The sequence below is a fragment of the Anthonomus grandis genome, chromosome 6, assembly GCF_022605725.1.
Source record: "Anthonomus grandis grandis chromosome 6, icAntGran1.3, whole genome shotgun sequence".
Classification (NCBI taxonomy): domain Eukaryota; kingdom Metazoa; phylum Arthropoda; class Insecta; order Coleoptera; family Curculionidae; genus Anthonomus; species Anthonomus grandis.
In genome coordinates, this window is record NC_065551.1 from 34,199,796 (window position 1) to 34,226,902 (window position 27,107).

General features: G+C 33.6%; 2 protein-coding genes across 6 annotated transcripts; one reads left to right on the forward strand and one right to left on the reverse strand.

Annotated features, from left to right (window-relative positions):
- Positions 1-178: 178 nt before the first annotated feature.
- Positions 179-23,039, forward strand: LOC126737106 (26S proteasome non-ATPase regulatory subunit 2-like). Of its 5 annotated transcripts, none has more exons than XM_050441832.1 (15): positions 179-438; positions 491-558; positions 673-729; positions 781-1,042; positions 1,938-2,178; positions 2,230-2,409; positions 2,464-2,608; positions 2,663-2,873; positions 8,432-8,692; positions 8,753-9,030; positions 9,086-9,347; positions 16,443-16,631; positions 17,959-18,153; positions 18,211-18,396; positions 22,796-23,039. In XM_050441832.1, exons 2-15 carry the CDS (start codon positions 514-516, stop codon positions 22,948-22,950), a joined length of 2,667 nt encoding a protein of 888 aa, XP_050297789.1. In that variant the 5' UTR covers positions 179-438; positions 491-513; the 3' UTR covers positions 22,951-23,039. The 5 variants fall into 5 exon arrangements, with proteins under 5 accessions (XP_050297789.1, XP_050297788.1, XP_050297790.1 ...); XM_050441831.1 differs by having other exon boundaries at positions 179-399; XM_050441833.1 differs by having other exon boundaries at positions 179-399; positions 16,443-16,610.
- On the reverse strand, positions 22,974-27,107 carry LOC126737108 (multiple inositol polyphosphate phosphatase 1). The gene is made up of 9 exons (XM_050441837.1): positions 26,669-27,107; positions 26,485-26,619; positions 26,257-26,432; positions 26,085-26,210; positions 25,878-26,028; positions 24,418-24,518; positions 24,254-24,366; positions 24,008-24,199; positions 22,974-23,258 (listed from the first exon to the last, which is right to left on the reverse strand). Exons 1-9 carry the CDS (start codon positions 26,826-26,828, stop codon positions 23,078-23,080), a joined length of 1,335 nt encoding a protein of 444 aa, XP_050297794.1. The 5' UTR covers positions 26,829-27,107; the 3' UTR covers positions 22,974-23,077.

Below are 27,107 nucleotides of genomic sequence, written 5' to 3' on the forward strand. Positions count from 1 at the left end.
CCGTAGATCGTTTATATTAAATATAAATTAAATTTGATATAAATAAAATGACTTTTTAATTTTATTTACTAAGGTAAATTTAGTTCGTTAATGAAAAAAACTAAAATTAAAGAATAATCTAATTGTATATAAAGTGGCAACGGTGCTATTAGCATGGCTATCAGGATTGGTGCGTTTGACAGGTGTCAGACAAGATGGCCGACTGGCGAAATTTTCAAATCGTGAAACTGCATTTTCTCGAAAGGAGCGCTTTTCTTAACTAACGGCTGATTTAAGAGGGAAAGATCAATTTTCAACAGTTAAAAACTTTAATTTAAGTTGCGGGTATCAAAAAAGTTTCTTTTAATATTTTTCTCGGAAGGTAATACAAAACAGAAACACTTTAAGTAGTGCTCATAGGTAAGAATAGGCCCAAAGACACCAAGTGTCCACACAGAAGTACATTAATTCTTATAGGATCTTATTGTATATTATAAATTATACTTTTTAGGTGCATTTTGCACTAGCTAAAAAATGGCAGCAACTACTGTTCAACCAAAACCACCTGCTACTGAGGAAGTAAGTAAGATGAAAAAATCCTATAAGGTTCTTGCTTTCGAAGCTTTTCCTACTAAAAACTTAAATATCCCATGTCAAATGAAAAACCCCTTTTATGAACTTTTTTTATTTCAGCCTGAAGAAGACAAGGAGCTACAAAACGAACTGAAACTACTTGTTGATAAAATCACTGTACGTCCTAACAATTTTATTCTAATACATAATTTAATTCTTACCTTTTAGGGCACAGATCCTAAACTGATCCTCCCGGCACTGGAAATGCTAAAATACCTTATCCGAACCTCCACCACCTCGATGACCTCTGTACCGAAACCTCTCAAATACTTGACCCCTTACTATGAATTACTAAAAGACACTCACAAAAAAATGCCTTCGGGCAACACCAAGCACATCCTTGCAGATGTGATTTCTGTTCTCGCTATGGGCACCGCAGGGGGTGAGGAGGCAAGGAAACAAAGGGAATGTCTTAAATATTGTTTGATCGGTGAGTGAGAACCATTTTTTATTGTTAGATAGGTTAAAAGTTTTTTTTTTAATTATGTTTTTTTAACACTTTTTGAAATATATTTTATTTATTGTTTCAGTACACTACAGGAATAAAATTGTAAGTGGTGCATTCCTTACTTACACAAGAGCAAATCGAAAACATCAATAATCACCAAACAAATCGAAAAATAATTTTTCATAACTCTATCAAGAAAGCTTTCCTGACCATAATTGGTTCTGTGATAATTCTCATCGAATGTATTAATCTAGAACATTATATTGAATAGAATATCAGATAAAAGTGACAGGCAATCATAAAGGCATTCAACAACTTGCATAGCTTTTACCCTACATTGCTTTAAAGGCTCTAAACTTAAATAATATGTATTTTACAAACTTGTATTGCACATTTTCTAAAATATCATAGAGCAATTGCAAAAAGGAGACCATATACTTGAACTATACTCTAAGATGCTACAGATTAAATAAACTGTTCTAGAGACATTTTATTGCTTTGGTATCAAAATTTGCAAATAAGTCTTTAAAAAAAACCCAACAAATTATAGCCTCTCAAGGCCATGGTTTCCAGCAGCGTTTGCAGCCCATATCATTGAATGTTTCAATTTTACTCAAATGACACCCATTTATCTCATCTCATTGCTATATTGAATTGGGATTTTTCTCTGATGGAAAGTCATAAATTTACATTTGTCTACATAAAGTTTTACACAATTATCACACCAAGAAACCAACCTGGAAATTTCAGTTTGTACAATTAAACTGTCAGTAGGTAATAGAATTTATAACTTTAATATACATATGCATCTAGGTATTGGTATATAAAGGGCAGTTTTCTGTAAGATAATTTTTCTATAAAACACAAATTATTTAAGGTACAATGAAAAACATTGGAGACTGGGGGCATGAGTACATCAGACAACTGGAAAACGAGATTGTTCAGCAATGGGTGATTTCAAACTGTGGAACTAGTGACAAAATGTTGATGCCCCTCATTAATGACATTATAAAGTTTAACTGCGAGCACCACGCTGAAATTCAGGCGTGCGACTTACTGATGGAGATCGATCAGTTGAGTTTGCTGCCAACTTATATTGGATCGAACACATACCAGAGGTATTTTGAGAGTTTTTTGTTCTACAATTCACTTATGGGTCTTCTTTTTAGGATGTGCTACTATTTAATATCGTGTGCCAGATATGTAGATGACATGGAAAGGGATAAAATAATGACGCTCACTTATGAGCAGTATTTGAAATTTGACGAATACTCTAGGGCTCTCATTATCGCTCTTCAAATGAACAACGCCCAGTTTGTCAATCAGGTGTTTTCTAAATGCACGGACAGGTATAAGAGAATTTTGCTGGAATTATCCAAATTCTTTGAGGTTTTATATTTCAGAATAATATTATGTCAATTAGCATTTATATGTGCCAGGCAACTGTTTTCAGTGGAACTGGACACCGAAACTGAAGATTACGAGGACCTGAATAACATTTTAAGCAACAGCCTTTTAAGCTCGTTCTTTCATACTTTATGCCGAGAGGTAAATTGGCACAATATTGTACTACATTCACGATATGTTTACCTTCTTTATTAGTTGGACGTAATGGAACCCAAAATGCCCGAAGACGTGTATAAAACCTGGTTGGAACCAGTACCACCTAGATTGCAAATTTTAGGGGAGAACATGGACAGTGCCAGACAGAACTTGGCCTCATCTTTTGTCAATGGGTTTGTTAATGCCGCGTTCGGTATCGATAAACTTTTGACCGAAGATACTGGCAACAAGTGGATTTATAGAAATAAGGGTAAGCTCAACGGAAAACGAAATTCTAACATAAAATAGTCTTATATGAAAGGATGAAGTGACCATGTGGTAAACTAAGTTTAACTGTGCTACTTAACCGATTGAAAAATACAAAAAAGGGATTTTTGCAATGCTGATTACGATTCAATTAATAATCATTTATATGAGCAGAATCTCGTAGCGGGATCTAATGAAAAATATCTATGCACAAACAAATTTGCACCACTTAGAACTGGAAGTAAATCCAACAAAGGCTTGGATCAGTGGGAAATTTTTTTTGACGAAATAAGCTGTGGGATAAATATAGAAAAACCATGACTACAGTGGCCTGCCAAGATCAGAGTAACAAATTAAAAACGACGCCTCAAGTAAGTAGTAAAAGGAAAATCACAAAAGCAGCTTTACAAATATATCAGCAACACTTTAACACCAAAGAGTAAAAGCATTGAAAGGCGCAATAACAGGTGAGAAAATTCTAAATTTAAGAAACATGTCAGAGGAATTTGCACAGACATTGAAGTATATATACACTCGGGAGCGTGAAGTTCCCAACTTTGCCATCAACAATCAAATTCAAATTCAAAAACTTTTTATTTATCCCAAAATAAATTACACTTCATTTTTAAATATAACAATAATCTCGGTTGATGATAAATAAAGGACTACCCTGCGATTAATAAACCGATTCACAAGTCTGGAACTTATTTTCAGAAATGTGTAGAGCGCCCCAAAAACTAAAACCTATAAAAAACTAAAACCTAAAGAAAAAATCACTATTTATACTTAACAATAAAGTTAATAATTTTCAGTTTATGACAATAATTTTGGTATCCGGTCAAGCACAAAAACCCCCCATAGGTCACTAGGAGAATAGCACTAATAATTCATTATTATTTATAAATTGGACTGACAGAGAACGCACAGATCTAGCCACAAATAGTCAGATAATTTCAACATTTTCTCACATTTTCATTAAATTGTACGTTGCTCTTGCAAAAGTTTATTTTTAATGTGTTTTGAAAATGTAGATATTGCTAAAGTTTTTTTTTCAATTGGAATATTGTTCCATATTTGAGGTGCAACAAAAGCAAAGGATTTTTGGAAATTTGCAGAACGGTGTTGCGGTACAAGAAAATTGCCAGTATAGCGAGTTTGGTGATAGTGATCTCTAGATATGAAATGTTGATATAAATATGGCGGTTGCTTGGATTTTAAAACTCTATAAATAAAATTGGTTAAATGTAGCGTACGTCGATTAGCCATAGGTAATATTGAGTGTTTATTTAAGTGTGGAGTAATATGATCTCTATACAAAATATTATATGAAAATCGCAAACACGCATTTTGCAACTTCTGAATAGATTTAGAAATTCTGTTAGTCAAAGAGCTGTGATAAATGATGTCACCATAATCCAACAAAGATAAAACAAGAGAGTTACATAAATAGTATTTTGTTGTTGAGGGCAAAAATCTGTTTACTTGATATATTTTCTTCAATCTTAAATAGGCAATGCAAAGTTTCTTTTTTATATGCGTTTCGAAAGTTAATCTTGTGTCAAGGTAAACACCTAAATTCTTGACTTCTGTGACAACAGGCAACCTTTCATTATCTATCATAATATTTAAATGTTGATTAATATTTGCTATTCTGGCTTTGTTCTCTCCCAACAATATTACACATGATTTTGCAGCATTTAGCTTAAGATTATGATTATTTGCAAAACTTCGAATTTTTTTTAGGTCATCATTAAGATTTTTCTGAAAATGCTGCAATAGATCTTGATTAAATGAAATGTACAGTTGGGAATCATCAGCAAACTGTTGCATTTTGGAATTTATAACCTCTTTGTTCATATCTGCAACGTATAATGAAAACAATAATGGCCCTAATATCGACCCCTGTGGGACGCCCGTTGTCACCGGTATGTAATCAGATTTAATTTTGTTGGGCCCATTATAAAGAAGTGTACTCTGAACACGCCCGACTAGATAAGACTCAAAGAATTTTACAGCTTCCTGAGAAAAACCAAAATGGTGAAGCTTAGCCAACAACATCCGGTGACACAGTGTGTCAAAGGCCTTACTGAAGTCTAATAGGCAGAGGCACGTGATTTCTTTCCGATCCTGATCAAGCCTTACATCATTCACCAAGTTAATTAGGCAGGTACTAGTGCTAAAATTTTTTCTAAATCCAGATTGGCTAGGCGGAATTATTTTTTTAGATTCGACAAATGAAACAATCTGTTGATAAATGTGCTTCTCCAAAATTTTTGATATAGCCGGCAAAATACTTATGGGTCGAAGATCTTTAAAGTCTCCTGGATTTGAAACTTTTGGTAATGGTAAAATAATAGACTTTTTCCATAAGTCCGGATAACTATTTTCTAGAATACAAGTATTAATAATATTTATTAAAGCATATTTACAATAAGGAAAGCATAATTTAATATCTCTTATTGATATCTCGTCTTCGCCTGTGGCATTAGTGCTAATAGAATTTAAAATTTGGATTAATGCTTCTTCGTCTATCAGACCAAACCTTAACTCCTCGGTAAATGATTGATGCCTATTTTGTTTATAAAAATTAACCTTTTCATCTGAGGTAGTATATGTACTTGAATTAGAATTTACAAAATAATTATTGATTGCAGATGGATCTGGAAATAGCTGAAAAATGTCATTGGTATTTTTAGTTTTGGTCAGATTTAACTTTTCAGCAGATTTCCAAAAATCCCTTCCAGACTTTGTAGAAAGAGATTGAAAGTAAGCTATTTTCTCACGGGCTATGGCATGTTTAGTGGTATTTCGAAGTTCCCTATAGTATTGCAGTTTGGCGTCGGTTCCATGCTGTAGATATTTCTTGTGGGCCTTATCTCTTAATTTCATTAGCAACTTAATGTTATTCGTAATCCATGGTGTATATGGCCTATCCTGGATTCTTTTTTGTTTCAAGGGAGCATGCTTGTTAAGTAAAAACATGATAAACGAATTAAACATGTTTAATTTATTATTAATATTAGTTATATAATAAATAATATCCCAATTTAGTGCTCGAGCGTCCCTCTCAAAGTCACCCACTGTAATATCGTTATAATTTCTAAAAGAAACAAATTTTTGAAATGGCTTGTTTGAAATCAAATTAAAGCATGCAAAAGTTAAACAGTGATCAGATACACTTTCTGAAATAGGTACCACCTCACAACTTTCAGGGATGAATGTTTTACTTGTTATAATTAGATCTAATAAACTCGAGTTATCTCCAGTGTGACTAAACCGAGTAGGGTTTTTAACATATTGCTCCAAATCATAATTTTGAAGCAATTTGATAAAATCATTTTTTGGTGTAGTTTGGTTTAGAAAATTAATGTTATAGTCTCCGACAAAAATTGGATAGTCACAAAAGGGTACGGTAAGACTTAAAATGTCCTCAAAGTTGTCTAAAAAGTTATTAATGTTTGCAGATGGTGGTTTGTATATTGTGGTGAAAATAACAGATTTTTTACCTATGTTAATTTTTATGCTTAAATATTCACAAGATTCTGAATTAACTTGAAATTGAAGTATTTCATATTTTAAATGACTTTTTAGATAAACACCTACTCCTCCACCCCGGCCAACTCTATCCTTTCTAACAAATTTGTAGCCATTAAGTTTAAATGAAGTTTCGTCATGGGAAGGTGTCAGCCAAGTCTCAGTTATTCCTAATATCTCAAACTGATGTTGATGTACATAGTGTGAGAATTCATCGAATCCTGTATTAAGAGAGCGTACATTCAAATGCGAAATTTTAAATAGATTTTGACCAGAACTAGCGCGAAGAAGTATCAGTAGAAGTAACTCGAAAAAAAAATTAATTTATTTTTTCTTAGTTCCAGGCAGTTGAAATTGTTTTTGCAGGCAGTAAAATTCATTTTCTCTCAGTTTTCCAGGAAGTGAAACTAATTAGTAAAATAATTTTTTCTGCTACTCTTTAGGAAGTTAAAATATTTTTAAAATTTCTCTCTGGACAGTAAAACTAATGTTCTCTTAGTTCCAGGCAGCAAAAGTCATTTTCTTTTCATTCCAAACAGTAATAGTAATTTTTTTCTATGCATATTTCTGTTACTTTCAATCAGTAAGCCTTCGGCAGCGGCGTTCTGTAATTTCTCAAAAGCGTTCGATTGTATCAGTCACAGAATACTGCTTTCTAAGCTTTATAAGTATGGCTTCCAAGGTGCTGAGCATCGGATAGCAAGATATCATCATTACTTGTGGTGTTCCTCAGGGGTCTGTGTTAGGCCCAACTATCTTCCAGATTTACATCAACGATTTGCTAAACCTTGATATTTCAGGAGAGATTGGAGCTTTTGCTGATGTTCGTCCAGAACTGTGGTCACTGGACGTATACAACCCTCTTGATGTGCAAAATATTATTGCTCTTGACGTTCAAAACATCAAGGATTGGTGTGATGCTAATCAACTAGCTCTAAATCTATCAAAAACCCATGTTGTTTAATTTAGAGACATGCGCTTGGAAAATATTGCCATTGTGACTCAAATTTTGAAGGCTGTTGACGATTCTAAATATCTGGGTTTGAACATAGATTACAGCTTGATATTTGACTCTCATGTGAGCTGTCTAAATAGGAAGCTGGCTTCTGGTTGCTATAGCGTGAAGGTAACTGCAAGGGAACATGGTCCCGTTATTGCACGGACTAGTTATTTCGCCTTGGTGGAATCACATTTAAGATACTGTATTCCATTCTGAGGTTTCAGTCAGTCATTGTGTTTGGTACATCCACGTACTCATTGCAACTCCTTTGGTTTTGAAAACAATACTTCACAGGCATTATTCACCTGGAGTTTGGAGAAAGCCTCTGATAAACAACAATCCAGCCAATGTATATAATATAAATGGAACCCAAGTTAGACATGTTCACCATCAGAACGACCTGGTCGTGTTAGAATCAAATCGTCGTGAAGGCAAATTCTCTTAAAAGTCCTTCAAAGATGACCTTGTGGACATGATCAGGAGGTCTTGTGTACATTTGATATATTAGGCTCAAATTGGAGTTTGGTCACTCAGTATGGAATCCCTACTTTTTGGGAGTCATGAAAGTATTAGAAAAAGTGCAAAAGTGTAATCACGAGAATTCCATCTTAGTGCAGTGGCCAATATACAGAGAGGCTAAAAAAATTTGATTTACACAGATGGAGTTGAAGTGATCTCGTACAAGCCCTTTAAAATCCTAACTAATGAATACACCTGCAAACATGAAAATTTAAGAGGACGTGGAACAAAGAAGCTGCGGAAAGAGAAGAACAACAAGCTACAAAGAAAAGATTGTGTACATCTGGAATATATTAAGCACGGAAGCTGTATCTGCAAATATATGAACACTAGGATGGTTCATTACTACCAATAAACTGGTTATTAAACTTTATAACTGTGATTTTGTAAAGTACATACTGTGTGAAGTATTGGCGAAACCTGATCAATAGTCTCATCGGTATTTCACCGTCTACTATTTTTAACATAAAAGGATGAACATTTTTTAAGACAATCGTTTTTCCTGGCAGATCACGGTATGTTAAGTGCAACAGCCGCCTTAGGCCTCGTGCACTTATGGGACGTCGATGGTGGCCTGACGCCCATAGATAAATACCTGTACACCACAGAAGACTATATTAAGTCCGGGGCCCTTTTGGCTTTAGGGATCGTCAACTGTAGGGTGCGAAACGAGTGCGATCCCGCGCTGGCTCTTTTGGGCGACTACATACTCTGCCCTAACGAGCTCTTACAAATCGGGTCCGTTTTAGGGCTTGGCATAGCCTATGCAGGTGCAACATTTTAATTTATTATAAGACTATTTAATAATATAACCTTTCCGAGTCTTATAGGCAGTCAAAGGGATGAAATCTTGTCCCTCTTACTTCCCGTGCTAACCTCCTCGAAATCCCTGGAAATCTTAGCGAACGCGAGTATCGCCTGCGGTTTAGTTTCCTTAGGGAAATCCGATTCCGAAGTACCGTCGGCGATATTAAACGCGATGATCGAACTCCACACGCAAGACCCGGAAAACTTAAAGTCCGTCTTCATGAAACTGATGGCCTTAGGGGTGGCTTTGTGCTACTTCGGGGCCCGAGACGATATTGACGTTTCGAGTAACACCATGGAGGTAACTAAGTGTTTGAAGGACAACAGGGCGGAAAATTATTAATTTTTTTTTAAAGGTTTTTCCTGAGCCGTTCAAGAGTTTCGCCCAGACGACGTTGTTAATGTGCTCCTACGCCGGTACCGGCGACGTGCTGATCATCCAAGAGCTCCTGGCCATGATTGGAGAGAAGGTGGAGTCTCCTAATGAAGAACAACCCGCTCCTCCACCGGCTCCTAAAGGGCCTAAGAAGGCCAAAAAGGGGTCCGAGTGGGATTATGCCATGGGCCAGGCTGTAGCAACGCTGGCTGTAGCTTCTGTGTCGTTTGGAGAGGATATCGGTAAGAGTAGCACAAGAGACAATCCTTAATAACTCGGAAATGCACAATAATTGTTTTTCGAAAAGGCGAAATTCACTTCATGCAAGAAAATGCTTTTCCATTTGTTTGGATAACTAGCACACAAAAGCAAGCAGTAAATTTTAACAATTTAGCAAAATATAAATAGAAAAACCATAGTATAAAATCAAAAAGGAAATTATTTAAGGCTTTAAAATGAAATTATAGTCTTAATAAATAATACTATACTTATAAGCACGTGAAACAACAAAAAACCATATTCCAAAACTAATTCTTCGTCTTCTAAAACCTTGTAGGAATTTGTACCAATAAATAAACGGGTGCTGAACCTCTAAATGATAAATGGAACATTAGTTAGCTAACGCTTAGTAAGCTAAATTATTTTTCTTTTGTTGACAGGGTAAATGAATTTCCGATAGACATAAATAAAATTAGCAGTAGAGTACCTACTTCTTGAACATAACTTACCCATTACGAGGTTCATTTAATAAACTACAATGATCGAAGGAAATCTTATTTGATATGGCCAATATGCCAAGTCCATAAGAAATAAACTTAATGACAACCACTTAATCAATGAACATGAATTGGGCTTCAGAGAAAAATTGAACTGTGCAGGGTAGGAACTTGAAGCAAAATACTGATAAAAATCTAATCACTGGTACTCTGATCTTTTTAGATCTCAGAAAGGCTTTTGAAACTGTGAATCGAAAACATTCAATGGTGAAATTGGGAAATGTAGGATTAGGTGGTATTGTTTTGCGTGTTTTCATAATTTCTTAAAAAATTATCAGACATTTTATCAGAACTTATAGCAAATGAGTCTGGTATCCCACAAAGCAGTGTCTTGCGTCCTTTGACATTTATAATAGACATAAATGAGTTAATGCATTATAATAAGGATAGCACAGTTTATCTTTTTGTAGATATGTCTTCAGGCACACTTTGACTTCAAATACTATTAAATTAAAGTATATAATTGATGTAGTTTAATTGATTTAAGGGTGAATATAGCAATAAGTAAGTACATGATTATAGCAAGGGAATAATTTCGAAGACCTAGACATAAACGTGGGTGAAAATTCTATAGAAAGAGTATCCAAACTTAAGTATCTGGACATTTGAATAGATCAGCATTTGAACTTTAAATCTATTGCATTAGAAGTAATTAGAAAAATTTTTATCTAGATGTTCATCTTACCTGAGTTTTTGGAACAAAAAAACTCTATATACTGCCCTAATATTACATTTTAATTATTTAAGTATTTATTTCTTTCTTCGTAGTATTTTATTTCTTTTAAGACAAAATAAATTATCTAGACTACAAAATAGAGCAATGCCAGTGATACTAGGAAAACCAAGACTTATGAAATGGTTGCCAGTCACAGATACAGGTGATTCCAGTAACTTGAAACTTCTTGGAAAATTTTGGAAAGCGACGCCAAGTGCCTGGAAGGATGTGAATAATTATTCCAGGCACTTAAAACCTTTTGAAAGCCAATTAAATTGCTTGGCAAAATTGGAAAAGCAACCCCAACCCCAAGTTCCTGGACAAATGATTCCTGAAACAACTATTGTACATGGAGAATTCATAGCAAAATACAACTAAGATGACTGATGAAAACCCTGAAATTTCTTAAAAAATATGAACATTGAAAACATTGCCGAGATCATTCTTAAAAGCAAGATCAATAATCCTAAGCAGAAAGAAGACAAAATATTAATATTCCAATAAAAAAACAGGACCTTCCTGGAACGTTTACTTTTATCTATAAAAATTAATTTTTGGTTGGTCAAGCACCACAGCGAAAAAGGTCTTATATAATGCCGATATTCACAATTATAATACAACTAATAGAACGGGCTTTTATACACCACAAGTTGCCCAACAACGTGCTCAAAATTATTTGTTTTATTAATATAATGGGTTAAGTAAATATAATTTAAAGCCAACACAAATTAAAGGCGAAAATCAAAATGTTAATTCCTTTAGAGTGGCTCTAAAGAACCACTTTAAGAATGGACTTCTACTTAAAAATGATTTATACATGTTTTTGTGTGTATAATGTAATGAAATTGACTTTTTTTTAAGTAATAAAAAAAAGAGGCATTTATTGGGTTTGTTACCCAATTACAGGAAAGAATATGAGGAAAAAAAAATAAAAATTTACCAAAATGAGTATAAAAATGAAAAATCAAAATGCTTAACATTCTATGCACTTAAACAGACTATCTATATACATACTAGAAAGACTCTGCATCACCTATTTACTCAATACCTTCTATAATGGACATTAAACTGTCAACAAAAATATCGAACCGTTTATGTAAATTATTATTAACATAATTCTGACACATTATATTAATAGGGGATTTAAACAAAATATTAGTCCTAGCGGGATTTACATAAAATTATCTAAAATGCCTAGAGTTTATTCTTGGTACCCGAAAATTTAATCCAGCCAAAAGGGTGGGACAGTCAATCTTGTTATGAATAAGGTTATATAAGAATTTTATGAAAAGAATTTCTCTTCTTTTTGCTAAGGATATAATATTAAATTTATTTAAGTATAATTGATTATCCAAACAACCTCTGGCTGGAAAGACACCTTCCTCTCTAAACCAGAGATACTTCATAAACTTGCGCTGAATGCGCTCAATAGCATCTATCAGGTAGCTATAAATTGGGTACCAAATTAGAGATCCGTATTCTATTTTTGAGCGTATGTAGGTGAAGAAAAGTAGTTTTAAAGTATTATTATTTTCAAAGTGCCGACAGTTTCGATAAACAAAACCCAACAATTTGGCAGAGTCAGAAACTATTTTTGCTATATGCTAAGCGAAACTTAATTTTGCATCATAAGTAATTCCCAGATCAATCGCCTCATGCCACTCTGGTCAACACAACATTATTTGCTCTATAGTCAAAATTGATTGGCAACAGTTTTCTAGAAAATGAGAGAATAGAGCATTTATTAACATTGAAATATAGTCTATTGACATTGCACCAATTCTCTACTTTGTTAAGATTTACCTGAAGGAATTCGCAATCGTCTTCAGTATCTATTTTTGTGAACAATTTTATATCATCCGCAAACAGTAAAGTCTGACAAGACAGTAAATCGGCAAGATCGTTTATAAATAATAAAAAGAGAAGCGGGCCCAAGTTAGATCCTTGCGGAACTCCCGAGCACACTTCATATATAGGAGACCTAAAGCCTTCATATTCAACAAACTGTTTACGACCTCGTAAGTAAGATTTTATCAAAGCAACTAAATCCGTAGAAAAACCAAAAAATGTTAGCTTATGAAGAAGTACAAAGTGGTCAATTTGGTCAAAAGCTTTGCAGAAATCAAGGTATATTACATCAACCTGACCTCTATTATCCAAATGCTGACACAGATACTCATTTAGGCAAGCCAGGTTTACTGTACAGGAGCGATTTTTGATGAAACCAAATTGATTAGGTGCTATTGACTTATGTCTAATTTGACATGGGCATATATTCTATTATAAGTTTTTTTATAAATGACTTGATTGAGTCACTCACTTGTCATAGGCTGGCTTTTGTCGATGATTTGAAGCTATATTTAAATGTATATGGTTTGGAGGATTGTGTTTTTCTTCAGAACTGTCTAAATACATTGGAGGTATGGTGCGCTGTTAACAGGTTAGGCTTGAATGCGGCTAAGTGTAGTGTGGTCAGTTACTCTAGATCAAAAACACCCTTAAATTTTAATTACTTTATTAATGATACTATTTTGAGTAGATTAGAGCAAATTACTGATCTTGGTATAACCTTTGACTCTGAATTTACATTCGTTCCACACTTCAATAACATAGTCAAGTCAGCCCTGAGAAGGCTTGGGTTCATAATTAGAAGTTCTCAGAGTTTTACTTTGGAGTCTACATTAAAACTGCTTTTCTGTTGCTTTGTGAGATCAAAACTGGAGTTTGACTGCATTATATGGAACCCGCTCTATCAGAATCATGTTGGTCTCCTTGAATCTGTTCAGCGTAGATTTGCTAAGTTTTTGGCCTTCAGGCAGGATGGCATATATCCGGTAAGAGGGTTTGATTATCGGCAACTATTGGAACGCTTCAATCTACATCCTTTACATCTCAGAAGAAGGATTTTGTCTGTAAAATTTCTGCATGGGTTACTGAATGGATTCATTGATAGTCCTGTACTTCTTTCTGGTGTACGTTTCATGGTGCCTAGGCTTAATGCTAGACATCCCCTAACATTCTTTCTGCCAAGGCCTCATACTAACATCCTGTTGAAATCGCCACTATATACAATATGCGCTATATTTAATCGGATCTGTCACATGTGCGATATAAATTTCTCTCCGGTTCATGTGATTGTCGATATCTTGGTGGATCATTACTCTTGGGATTAGAGCCCATGTGTTTAAGTTATAGTTAGAAGGTATATTGCAGTTAATTTAATTTAATTTTGTTGAACATGTGATTATCTTGTTAAACTTTTATAATTGGGTTTTTATATCATATTAATAGTTATTTGTTCTCATTTTTTGGATAACTTTTGAGAATGTGACTTTACTTTACTCTTTTTCTTTTCTTTTCATTCTTTTAGGTTTGTTTGTGTGTGTTTTTTTTTAACTATATTTTTCATTGTTTTGCAACTGTTTCCTGTTATTGGGCAAGTTGCCTGTTGGAAATAAAGGCTTATTATTATTATAAAGAACTATTTCAAAAAGTTTGGAGAAATTACATAAGATCGATATAGCTCTGTAATTTTGAATGTCGTTCTTCGGTCCCTTTTTGAATATCGGGGATATTCTTACAGTCTTCCATTTATCGGGAAATACTGTTGAAGACAAGATAAGATTAAATATGTGGGCAATAGGCCCTGATAAAGCGCGAATACAATCTTTAACGACAAGACTTGGTACTCCATCGGTACCGGAGGTCAACTTACTTTTTAGTTTATTAGAGGCGGTGACAATTTCATCTTCCGAAAAATTATAAGAGCAATTTAGAGAGTTGTTATTAGTCTGGCTCGATTCAATACCAAAATTAATACTAGATGGGTCCGACTCAATATATACGCTTTGAAAGAAAGTTCCAAATGCATCAACAATTTGCTGTGGATCTTTTATTGTACGATCCTGAAACAGCATTACTCCGGGAATACGCGAAATTCCTTTCTTGTTCTGCACATAGTTCCAAAAATCGGAGGGGTCTACATTAATTCGATTTTCAGCTGTTCGAGAAAATTCTAAAAAAGCAATCCTAATTTGTTCTTTAATATTGCTTCGAACTATTTTAAACTGACTTTCATAATAATGAGTTCTGAATTTCTTGAGTTTTTTTCGAATTAAATTCTTTAGTTTGATATTCTTTATGATATCAGAATTAAACCAGACTGGAAATTTATATTTTTTAACGATTTTAAGCGGAACTGCTCTATGAAATATTTCATTAAGTGTACTGTAGAAGCTGTCGCAAGATACATTAGGATCAAAAGAGGCAAACACCTCCTGCCAGTCAGCAGATTCAATTAAGCTATATAACATGGGATAATTAGCACGTCTAAAATTGAAACAATTCTGTACCAGTAAATTGCGGGTGAAATTATTAGTCTGAGGTAATTTACCCTTAAAATTCATAATTAATGAGGGATGATAAGAATCACATTCAACAAAAGAAAAACTACTCAAATGAACTTCACACTCATCAAATTGGTTACCACTAAATCCAGAATTCTTCCATTGACATTAAGGACCTCGTTACATTGTACGAATTCCATTATATTCATAAAAGCCAAAGTTGATCTCACAATAGAGTCACGCTGGTGAGTAAGAAAATTGGGGATATTAAAATCACCCATTATAATTATTTTCTTGTCACACAACTATTGCATTGTTTCAAAGTAATCGTACACCATATCATAAACCCATTTGCTACTAGCAGGAGGTATATAGATAATAAATACAAAGCACGTAAAATGGTCAAAGGACAATTGCGTACCTACAATCTCGATAGAATATACAATTTGAAGTAAATCAGATAAATTTAAAGGTAACATTTTAAACTCGCGTTTAACAGCTAACAAACAATACACCTCCACCCTTCGACAATCCAGTTCTGTCTAGACTTCGGTCACATCGGTGTACATCGTAAATGTCCGGAAACAGTTCAGAGTTCGCGACATTATTTTGTAAAGTTTTGTACTTTTTGAATTTTCTGTGCGATTGCAGCCGTAATGCAAGGGCCATATACTACTACATCACAATAATTAAACACCAATAATATCAAAGAATCACACAGTATTTTTTCAAAGTGAGTGCTAACTTCAATTTATACATGGCCTTCCTTAGTGACACTGAAATTTACTTTTCAAATCTCAGTTGGTAATCAACGATTAATCCGAAATTTTTTACCTCGTCAACAAACTCGAGCCTTGTTCCTTTCATATTAAGATTCAAATCTGTCAAAAGGGCATCCTTGTTCCTGTTTAAAAAATTACTAAAAATAATAAATTTTCTTTGTGTTAAGTCGAAGGCAGTGTATCCTAGAAAATTACTCCTGATCAAAGACTTCACTTACATTTACTGCTTGTGGCAGCACAAACAATATCTGGGAATCATCTGCATATTGTTGATGAATTTTGCATTTTTTCAGTAAACTTCGCAATAAAAATTAGACCCAATACTGAGCTTGGTGGCACTCTAACTAAATAATTTAAAAATAACCTAATTGCTGAATTTCTAAAACCCGTGTAAGCCATAATATGTAAGAGTCCCTCGTGATTTACAGTGTCAAACGCTTTAGAAAAATCAATCAGTTTTTGGGAGCGCTTCACATAGACTTCCCTTTTCTCAACTCAACCCGGCCTTATTTATAAAATTTTTATTTCCTTATAAGCTTGCCACTTTAATTATTCCTTAAGTTACAGTTTTTAGTTTAATCGATTCCTTTATGTTATCCGTGAACCATAAGGCTTCCTAAAAAATAATTTTTTTTCCATAAGCTTGTTGTTTGATATATTTAATGGCAAAAATGGTACTTTTAAATTATTTGTTAAGTTGTCTCATTATTATTTTCAGGTATGGATATGGTTCAAAGAATCTTTGGTAACCTGGGTAGATATGGAGAACCATCGGTTAGAAAGGCCGTACCCCTTGCTATAGCCTTATCGTCAGTGTCCAACCCTCAACTACCCGTACTGGACGTTTTAACTAAGTATTCTCATGATATTGACGACGAAGTTGCCTGTAACGCTATTTTCGGTTTAGGTGACTCAATATATACCAACCCAACTAGCAATTTTAGTTACGGCTACAACATTGTTTGACTATATTACTTTATTCAAGTAATAAATCGGTAACTGGTACCAAAAAAATATCTTATAAGTTTAAATAATTGCCAAGTAAAAAATAGTAGTAAGAAATACGTAATATTAACTTGATACTTGACTATATAGTAATTATTACTTTGCGGTAACTCTGATGGTAGCTGATACCGACCTGACCTAATTACCTTTACAACGTCGTTACTATAAAGTAGAAAATATTGGTCGGTGGGACGATTAAATGGGAACTTTTAAGTAAGCGCGATTACAAAGTTAAATTTCAAGTTCTTGCGACTACATAGGAACATCAATATATTACCATGCAGTAATACACTTTGAAGTAATATTATCAGTAACAAGACCGAAATAGTTACCCTTATTTCTTCTTTAAAGTAATATTTACCACCTTGGCTATTAAAGCAAATTACCTTTAAGTAATTATTTCTACTATGCAGTAAAATATACTTTATAGTAGCATTTTTTTTGAAATAATTTACTTATTCCTAAGGCATTTTCACTTTGAAGTAACAAAAGAAACTTCTTGGTAACTCTAACAATAATTCGCCATATTTTTTTTTAATTATTTGACTCCATTTTGTGAAAAGGTATTGCACGATTTTATGAATTTGCTAAAATCGGAATACTTTTACATTTTATGCAATTTTTATTAAATTATAGACTTCTTATATTCATAGGAGTAAAGAGGAGTGAAAAAAATTATCTACCTTCTTTAAAAAATTAAATTTAAATATTTAGACTTGATGGTATATTTTTTTGTTAAAGTCATTATTTTAATGAGGCGTTCTTTATTTTCGTCCTATATTGCCTATGTTTAACAGTAAAATTTGCTTCGTTTACATTTTTCCACTCCGCTAAGCGATAATATCAACTATATTAAATACAATATGAAATAGATTAACCCCGATACAACGCCATCACTTAGAATAAAGACGGACATATAAAATTATTTGTGTTGACAAAGAAAGAGCATCAAAATGTTTGCATAATATTGTCTCAGTAACTTCTTAGTAACTAGCACTGCACAATTACTACTTTATGACATCCCGAAAACCACTATGGGACGTTAAAAAGAATTACCTATTTGCTACAGCAAAATCATTCCAAATTTTGGTAAAAAAGTGCTAACAGAACGGTGCCTAAACGATTCCCGCGACTAGTAACCACAACTTTAAAGGATTCGTAGCTGTTGCCAAAAATGCTAGTTGGGAACCAAAAATATTGATATTTTTTAAACAAATTTTATACGTTAGGTCTTATTGGAGCTGGTACCAATAACGCCAGACTGGCGGCTGGATTGCGTCAATTAGCAGTGTTTCATGCCAAAAGCCCTTCGCCGCTCTTCATGGTAAGGGTCGCTCAAGGTCTGGTGCATTTGGGCAAAGGTACGTTAACTCTAAACCCGATGCACACTGACAGGATGTTACTGGATCCCGTAGGAATGGCCGGTACGTTATTTTTACTTTAAAATCACTCTCTTTTTGTAGATTAAAATGATCTTTTAGGACTTCTTATAACAGCAGTTTCCCTCTTGGAACCGCACTCCTTAATATTGGCCAAATGTCATTATTTATTGTACTCTTTGACGGTCGCAATACAGCCCAGGTGGTTATTGACGTTGGATGAAAAACTGGAAATTGTTCCCACCACCGTTAGAGTTGGTCAGGCGGTGGATGTAGTGGGAAAAGCAGGTATAAACTTCGCTTATATATGCAAGGATATTTTATGAATATTTTTAAAGTGTTCCAAGAATATTTAGAGAATGATTTGTGGCACAAGAGTCCTCCTTAGGAAATGGTCTCTCTCCGACAAAAACCTTTTCAAAACTATTCCAATTATTTCATGTGAACCCAAGAATAGTAAAAATTTGCTACAACTACTCAAATCCCTTAACCAAAAACTAGGTTTTTGCACTCAAATCCATCCTCAGGAATATTCGTCTATATTTAGACAGAAACATGAAAATATTTTAAGCTATTTATGTCCGCCAATAATCAAAAGATATTGCAATATGCGTTTCAAAACCTCAAATTCGCTGGCTCTTGGATCTTGGCTGACGAAACTTGCTCTAAGTCTAAAAGTTTTTGAGGTACAAAAATTGTTCGTATATCAAATTATTTGCAAAGAGATGCTCTTTATTTGATTAAACTCTTTTAAGAATATTCCAATTATTTCCTGAAATATTTATAAGAAAAGTGAAATTAGGTAAAAAAATGCCTCGACTAAAACTGCTCTAACTACCCCAATTCTTAACCTAGAACCACGTTTTCACCCTCAAATCCATCCTCAGGAAGTCTTTTATATTACTGTGAAAAAATTATGAAAATATTTTAGGCAGTTCCGAAATTGTCCGCTAATAATTTTATTAAAAAATCTATGTTGTATCGCGCCCTAGTAAGCTACCCGCTCAAAAGGCCACGTCGGTTCGTTCGCAAATAAGTTGATTTGCAAGAAGGGAAAATAAAACAGTTATTTTTCCGGACTACAAGAAAACCGTTTAATGAATTGAAATAAAGCTTAGAGAATGTCGACACTTAAATCTATACCGTACTCAAATTACAAAAATCACGTTCACGTTAAAGGTTAAAAAACTGACCAAATACAGTGGTTATCCCGGCGAACTCTTATTTTACTCTAATCTCAATTATTCCTGGCGGCGGTCGACGATCAACCGTAATCCAACGCTAAACATAAACGCCGGTATAACAGGGCGACGATTGTATTACTGATAGGCACTTAAGACACAACAATATCAAATATCAAAAGGAGATAAACTTAATAGTTGATATATATAATGCTGCGTTGTCCCATATTTTAAGCAATAATACATACATAATTACGGGAATTCCTAACAATCTAGATGTTGGAATATTCGTTTCAAATTTGATAGTTCGTGGATTTTGGTTGGCAAAATTGGTTCTAACTAAGAGAGTTTTTATGGTACAAAAATCCTTTATATATCAAATTATTTGGGAAGAGACGCCCTTTATTTGCTTAAAGCTCTTTTAAGAATATACCAATTATTTCCTGAAATATTTATAAGAAAAGTGTAATTTGTTAAAAAAAAATGTACCAACCAAAACTGTCTTAACTATCAAAATCTTTAACCAAAAACCAAGTTTTTTTTAACCTTTACATTTTTAGAATTTCAATGACGGGTCAATGAGCAACTTGATCTGTGCGTACTTCTTTTGGAGGCACATGTTATGTCGGTCCTCGACTGCGCTTCGCCGCTATTTCATTTTCGACACTACTGCTTGGCCTTCCACGCTTATTAGGTGCACCCTTCCCTACATTGCATAAACATGTTGCAATCTCGGCCCTAAAGTCTGCCTGATTTAGAGTTTTTTTTTCTTTTTCTTGGTATACCCTTTTGTACAAAAGCCAAGCATTTACAATGGTCAAATCCGAGAAATGATAGAATATTCTTATGTACCATTTTCGACTTTTTCTTTGTATTTTATATCGACCCATCATGCTGTCTACTTCAATTATTTTCTTCTCTTTTCTGTCATGAATGTTGACTTTTGTTAAGGGTTCTTTCCCTGCAAAGGAAGAGATCAGAGCCACATACTTATTCTTTCCATATTACGTTGGAAACATCAACTCCATCAATGGTTGAAACATATTCCTCACTAGTACCCCAGGGGGACTTTTTTAGAGCGGCTTCCGTAGAAAGTTTGTACTGTACCCAATGAATGAATACCTTTCTTGGCAAGATATACCATAAGCGGAATGCTGGTGTAGTAGTTGTCGTGGTATAATTCTTGATAATCTGAATACAATATTACCAGTAGAACCCAGATCAGGTTCGTTATTCTGCCTTTGTGAATTTGAAGCCCCATCTATGAGGCACAATATTTATAAGAAAAGTGTAATTTGTTAAAAAAAAATGCACCAACCAAAACTGTCTTAACTATCCAAATCTTTAACCGAAAACCAAGTTTTTATTCTCAAATTTATCCTCAAGAACTACTTTATATTACTATAAAAAAATTATTGAGTACATTTTAAGCGGTCTCTTGGACCTCGATTGATACGAAATTATTTGGAAATAAATGCTCTTTCTTATACTAAAACTCTTAAAAATATTCCCATTATTTGGTGAAAAGTTAAAAAAAAAACTGAAAATTTGTTTAGCAAACTATGAAAAAGAATGCCCTGACTAAAACTGCCCGAAGTACCAAAACCCTAAATTTAAAAGCACGTTTTTACCCTCAAATCCATTCTCAGGAAGTCTTCTAAATTACTGTGAAAAAATTATGAAAATATTTTAGGCAATTTCGAAATTATGCCCGAAATTGTCCGCTAATAATTTTATTAAAAATCTAGATGCTGGAATATTCGTTTCAAATTTGATGGTTGGTTGACAAAATTGGTTCTAACGAAAAGAGTTTTTATGGTACAAAAATCCTTCATATATCAAATTATTTTTTTAACTCTAAACCCGATTGGGTCTCTTGGGAAGAGACGCCCTTTATTTACTTTAAACTCTTTTAAGAATATTCTAATTATTTCGTGAAATATTTATAAGAAAAGTGTAATTTGTTTAGGAAAAATGCACCAACCAAAACTGTCTTAACTATTCAAATCTTTAACCGAAACCAAGTTTTTAGCCTCAAATGCATCCTCAGGAACTTCTCTATATTGAAGTAAAAGAAATATGAAAATATTTTAATTGGTTAAGTTATGCCAAAAAGTGTCCATTAAATAATAAAACCATTCTATGAAAATTATGAAACGTGTGACATTTTTATTTCTAAGGTGAATATTGTTAATCTAACCTAGTTTTGGATTTGTTGTTGGTTGTAATGTTGATCTGTGTAGGTGTATGTCTAGGTAAAAAGTATTTTAGCATATTTTATAAGCGTTCTTTTCGTATTGTTTTTATTTACTTTTAGGCCTGATGATCCTCCGATAGGAGCGAAACACGTGTAGCTTTTTAATAAATTATATATACAAGGTGTCCGAAAAGTCAACGATAATACTGAAGGGGCTGATGGAGCAACTCATAAGCACCCAGAAAAACATAAAATGACCTTAGTAAAAAATCGATGGTTTTCGAGATATTGGCACTTTAGTGGAAGTCACCAAAATCCTACTCTTGGATCAGATTTTCGATTGTCACGCCTTAAAAATAGATATTTTTTAGAATCTCTTTTTAGCTATGCAACACTGAATAGCCATTTTACTGATCAAAGACAAAACATTAAACTAAAGGGCCAAAAAATTTAATAAGAAATCTATTGGAAAATAAAGTATTACTTATTTTTATTTTTTAAACTTTGAATTTGACCGCTCATACTGGACCGAAAAATTGTACGCCAACCTGGCTAATACCTTAAAAAGTTTGCTCATTTAATTTAATTTTAAAATTACCCAATATGTTTTAAAAAAAGCTTTACTGTTATTGTGATAGAGTGAAAGATAAACCTAATCTACCTTATGAAAAAAATAAAACAAATTTATAATTAAAAATCACATAATATGTTCGAACTGTCTGAACCGACCTGACTTGAACTGACCACCAACGCAAATCTTTAATTAAATGACCTATTGATCCATCTTGCATTCCTGGCAGCGTTAAGATCTTGGGCTGCATCATTTATTCGCTGCCGTAATTCAGCAATATTATTTATTGGTCTTGCATAAACCTTTTTTTTTATGCAACCCCAGTAAAAAAAGTCGAGGGGGTTTAGGTCTGGAGACCTGGGAGGCCATAAAATTGGACCAAGTCGGCCAATCCATCTGTTGGGGTTAGCCTTGATGCTAAATAAAAATTATTATTATTACATTAATAATTTCGATATGAACCATTGACCATTTATAGGAAAAATAGTAATGCAGTTGTTTAACTTAGTTCAACCCTGGTAGTGGGATTTAAGAAGAATGTATTCTCTTCACAGTTATGACTCACTTTAAAATCCAAATAAATATTAGCCCACTTTTATTCAGAGGTTATTTCTTATCCCCTAATCATAATAGTTTCTAATGCACTAAATACCCAGTGCTTGTAAATTTTATTTATATGCAATATAAACAAATAGTACTTGTAATCCAATGCTGTCAATTCTTAACCTTTTTTTTCAGGAACCCCTAAAACGATCGCAGGCATCCACACCCACTCGACCCCAGTATTACTGGCAGCAGCCGAAAGAGCCGAACTAGCAACGGACCAGTACGAACATTTCGCCCCCACATTGGACGGGATTTGCGTGCTAAAGAAAAACCCCGAAGCCACCTAAAGTAAGGGATCTTTAACGCCATATCAGTATTATCACAAAGTTTTTATTTTATTTTCTCTGTTATTTGAATAAATATGTTAGTTTATCAATGAATTATTTTAACGTTAAAACGATGAGATTGTTATTGTCACTCGCTGTCGGATCCGGTTGCGGAGGAGTCGCACATTTCGACAAAATCGCAACTTTGGATGCTCCGGTTGTAGTGGTCGGTTATTTGTTTATAGTCGCATAGATCTTGGTCGGGACAGCAAGGGAGCCTTACGATATTTTCCTGGTGGAGGGTCAGGACTTTTTTTGTTGTGTCGCAACTAAAAACGTTCAAAAAATCAATGGTAGCAGCTTATATTAGGACATAAAAAGATGACATGTGTTTTATACAATTGGAGGCATCATCAGATCAGTTTAAACTTAAGATATAATCAGACATATCTTTTGTAGACAATTAATGCAGTTATTGACCTCCATATAGTTCCAGACAGTTGGTTTAATGATTTATTTCTTCCAGGCAATTGAAATAAATATTTTGTTCTTTAAAGTAAACAACATTTTTCTTATTGAAATTGCCAGGCAATCTCTCTTTAGCAAATTAATGTTTGGGCACTTATTGACCTCCATATGTGTCCAAGCAATTGGTCTAATTATTTAATTCTTCCAGGCAGTTGAACTTATTATTTTGTTCTTTAATATAAGAGGGATTTCTCTTAGTTAAAGTGTCTAGAAGAAATTATTACAGCATCTTCTCTATAGATAATTAATGCAGTTTTCAAGGCAGTTGTAATAACATACTATAATTGGTTAGATGATGTCTTGTCATTTTTTAAAAAGAAACATTAATATTCATAGAATGTTCTTAAGATGACACAAAAAAGTAGTGATTTAAGATTCTAGGCACATTCGAATCAGAAACCTAATAAAACTATGTTTCAAGAATATGCAACCATTATTAATTTTTAAAAAATGAAGATGATACACATCCTGAGATGTTACATAGATATGTTACATAGATTACATAGATGTTACATAGGAAAAAATTGTATTTAAACCAATAAATACTTACTCATATAAAACAAATGCAAGATTGGTCCCAAACGAGTCAATCAAACTAGTTTTCCACTTTCTCTCGCTCATAGCGTCATACTTATCGGCCGTTAACGGTTCTGCGTCCTTATAAAGCCCCAAATGGGCCAACATTTTCAATAGAGTCCCTGAATGAGTAAAGTAGAGAGTGGCCTTTGGATAATCACTGATACTAACAATAATTAAACATAAATCGTGGGAGAATCATTTAAATTTTAATATTTACTTGTCAAAGTGAGCAATCATGTCTCCAAAAGCTGGACACGCTTGCTTATAGCTGAGATCATATCCGTAGCCGTCTTGCCAGTAGTACCTTAGGTCTTCCATGTATTCCAACACCTATAAAGTATATTTCAGAGAGAGGAGGTTGGTGTTTTACTGTAATAGTACCTTTAAGTTATCTTCGGTAAAAGGGGAGCACCAAGGAGATTTGCTTTTTTTGTTCCAGGCCGTTTCGAAGCCGCAGGTTTGGTACATTATTGATATGTCGTCTATAAAAAAATTGATTTTATGTCTGTTTATCCAGGGAATATTCTTAGAATGCAAAGGAAGACATTTTTTTAATTAATAATTTAAGATATTAAGGTTTTCTGTACCTCAAATAATTTCTTAGTTAGAAGCGATTTTGTCCGCGAGGGTCTAAGGGTCACAGAGTGTGAGCAATTTTTATTCATTAAAGGACGTTTTTAGACATAACTTTGGAACCAATTAAGATATTTTCATATTTATGTTATATCAATGTAAAGGGATTCCCGCGGATGGAGTTGAGGGTATAAACATGATTCTAAGTTAAGTATTTTGGTAGTTAGAAGGGTTTAGGTAGAATCATTTTTTTTTCTCAACTAATTTTTTCTTTTTTCAGAGAATTTCTCATCAAATTACAGGAATATTTTTCAAAGGGTTTTAGTAAAAGACAGATCATTTCTTACAGAATAATTTCATATAAATATGTCTCTTGTACCTCAAATATTTTTTTAGGTAGAGGCAATTTTGTCAGCCAGGGTCCAACAACCACCCAGTTTAACCAAATTTAATTAATTTAAGTACATTTTTGCACATAATTTAGGAACCAATTCAAATATGGCTATATTTCTTTTATACTAATGTAAAGTGTTTTTTCTGAAGATGGACTTGAGCACTTTTAGTTTAGTATCAGGAGCATTATTTGTTCCTAATTTTCTCAACAACTTTTTTATGAAAATTTTTAAAAGCATATAAGTACAAAAATTGAGCACTCCTTTCTCAATAATTCCATATAAAAACGTCTCTTGTACCTCAAACATTTTCTGAATTAGAGGCAATTTGCTTCAGCCAGGGTCCAAGAGCTACCAAGTTTGAATACTAAGATTTTTATTCATTAAAGAAAGTTTTTGGAAATATCTCAGGAAACAATTAAGTAGTTTTCATATTTCTTTTATATTAATGTAAAGGAGTTTCTGAGGATGAATTTGAGGGTAAAAATGTGTTTCTGGATTAAGAACTTTGGTTGTCAGAGCACTTTTAGTTGGGGCATTTTTCTTCTTCTAATTTTCTCAACAAATTTACTGAGTATTTTTAGAAGGGTTTTAGTAAAATAAAGAGCATTTTTTACACAATAATTCCATATAAAAATTTCTCTTCTACCTTAAATACTTTCTGAGTTAGAGGCAATTTTGTCAACCAATGTACAAGGCACATATTATAACACTCAGTTCAAATAATTAGCTGATATTTTTGAGCATAACTTGGGAACCACTGAAAGTACTTTTATAATTTTTTTACAGTAACACAGAGTGATCCCCAAGCTTGCTTTTGAGGGTAAAAACATTAATTCTGAGTCATTTTAAAACTCAATTAACCCCTGTACTCACCTACAGATAGTTTGTTCTCGAGGCCTAGTCTTTCAGTTACTTCATCAACCACTTTCTGAATATGTTCAGTATTTTCAAACTTTCTATGTTCCCCACTTTCTTTTACAGTTTCCTTCACATCCTTCTTCCATTTATCACATAATTTATAAAACTGAAACAATTAAAAAAAAATGAAAGTGAAAAGTGGTGGTTTTTTTAGTCCCATACCCTTAAAATAGGATCCCGTTTACTTGGTTCAGGGAACCACACATCTTTGGCTGTCTTTTTACCAAACAGTCCAGCCGCAAAGTAGTAAGCGCTCTTTTTTGTCCTTTGTGAATAAGTGTATTTGAACTAAAAGATCAAATTAATCTATGGCCAGTAAAACTAAAAAAACTACCTTATAGGATGTGTTACTGTAAACATTATCGAAAATTTCTGGTAATCTGCTTTGCATTCTTTCAGCTAAAAGTAGCATTTCCTCCTCACCTTCGTGGGTTAATTTATTTTCATCTCTGATATCCAAAGTAGATTTCCATTTACGGAATAAGTCCAAGTCACGATGCTTTATGTACTCTACAGATTTGATTTTATAATACTCTAAAATCTTTTTGTCCCTTTTACTCACCATTAGGCAGACTGTCACTGTTCAAAATAAGCTCTTTAATCTCGGGTAGTCTGATGTTCATGGCCTCTATTCTCTTATCACTGGGGTTTCTTGTGCCGTGCCTCACAACCATCCAGATTTTCTTTGGTGTACAACCTACCCACCAACAATACAAATAAACCACATTCAAAATTTTCAAACTTACCCTCGAAATTCACTTTGTGCAAACTGTGATTGGAAACCATCCTATATGGGGTCCTAGTTCCCAAATAATGCTCGAAAGGGTACCCTTTGGAGCATTGCTCTGTAATTATTACCGAGCATAAAGTGAAACATAAAACACTCAATGTACTGCGGAGGTTCATGGCGGAATGTCGTAGTTGAGGCCAAAGTGGGTTATCCAACTGTTATTTCATAATTTTTTTTTGAATTTTTCTTTGTTGTTGCGGATCTTCTTGACCGTGAAGGTCAAACTGGCGAATTGGAACAATTTATTGTGAACTCATAATGGTTTTTACCGAATTAAATTTCAACTGCTATAATTATAAAATGGATCGAGTTCAACCAACAAAATATTCAAAAATAATAAACAGTTAAATGTAAACGTCAGCTGTTTGTTGTATGTCAATCAGGATCAGCTGATT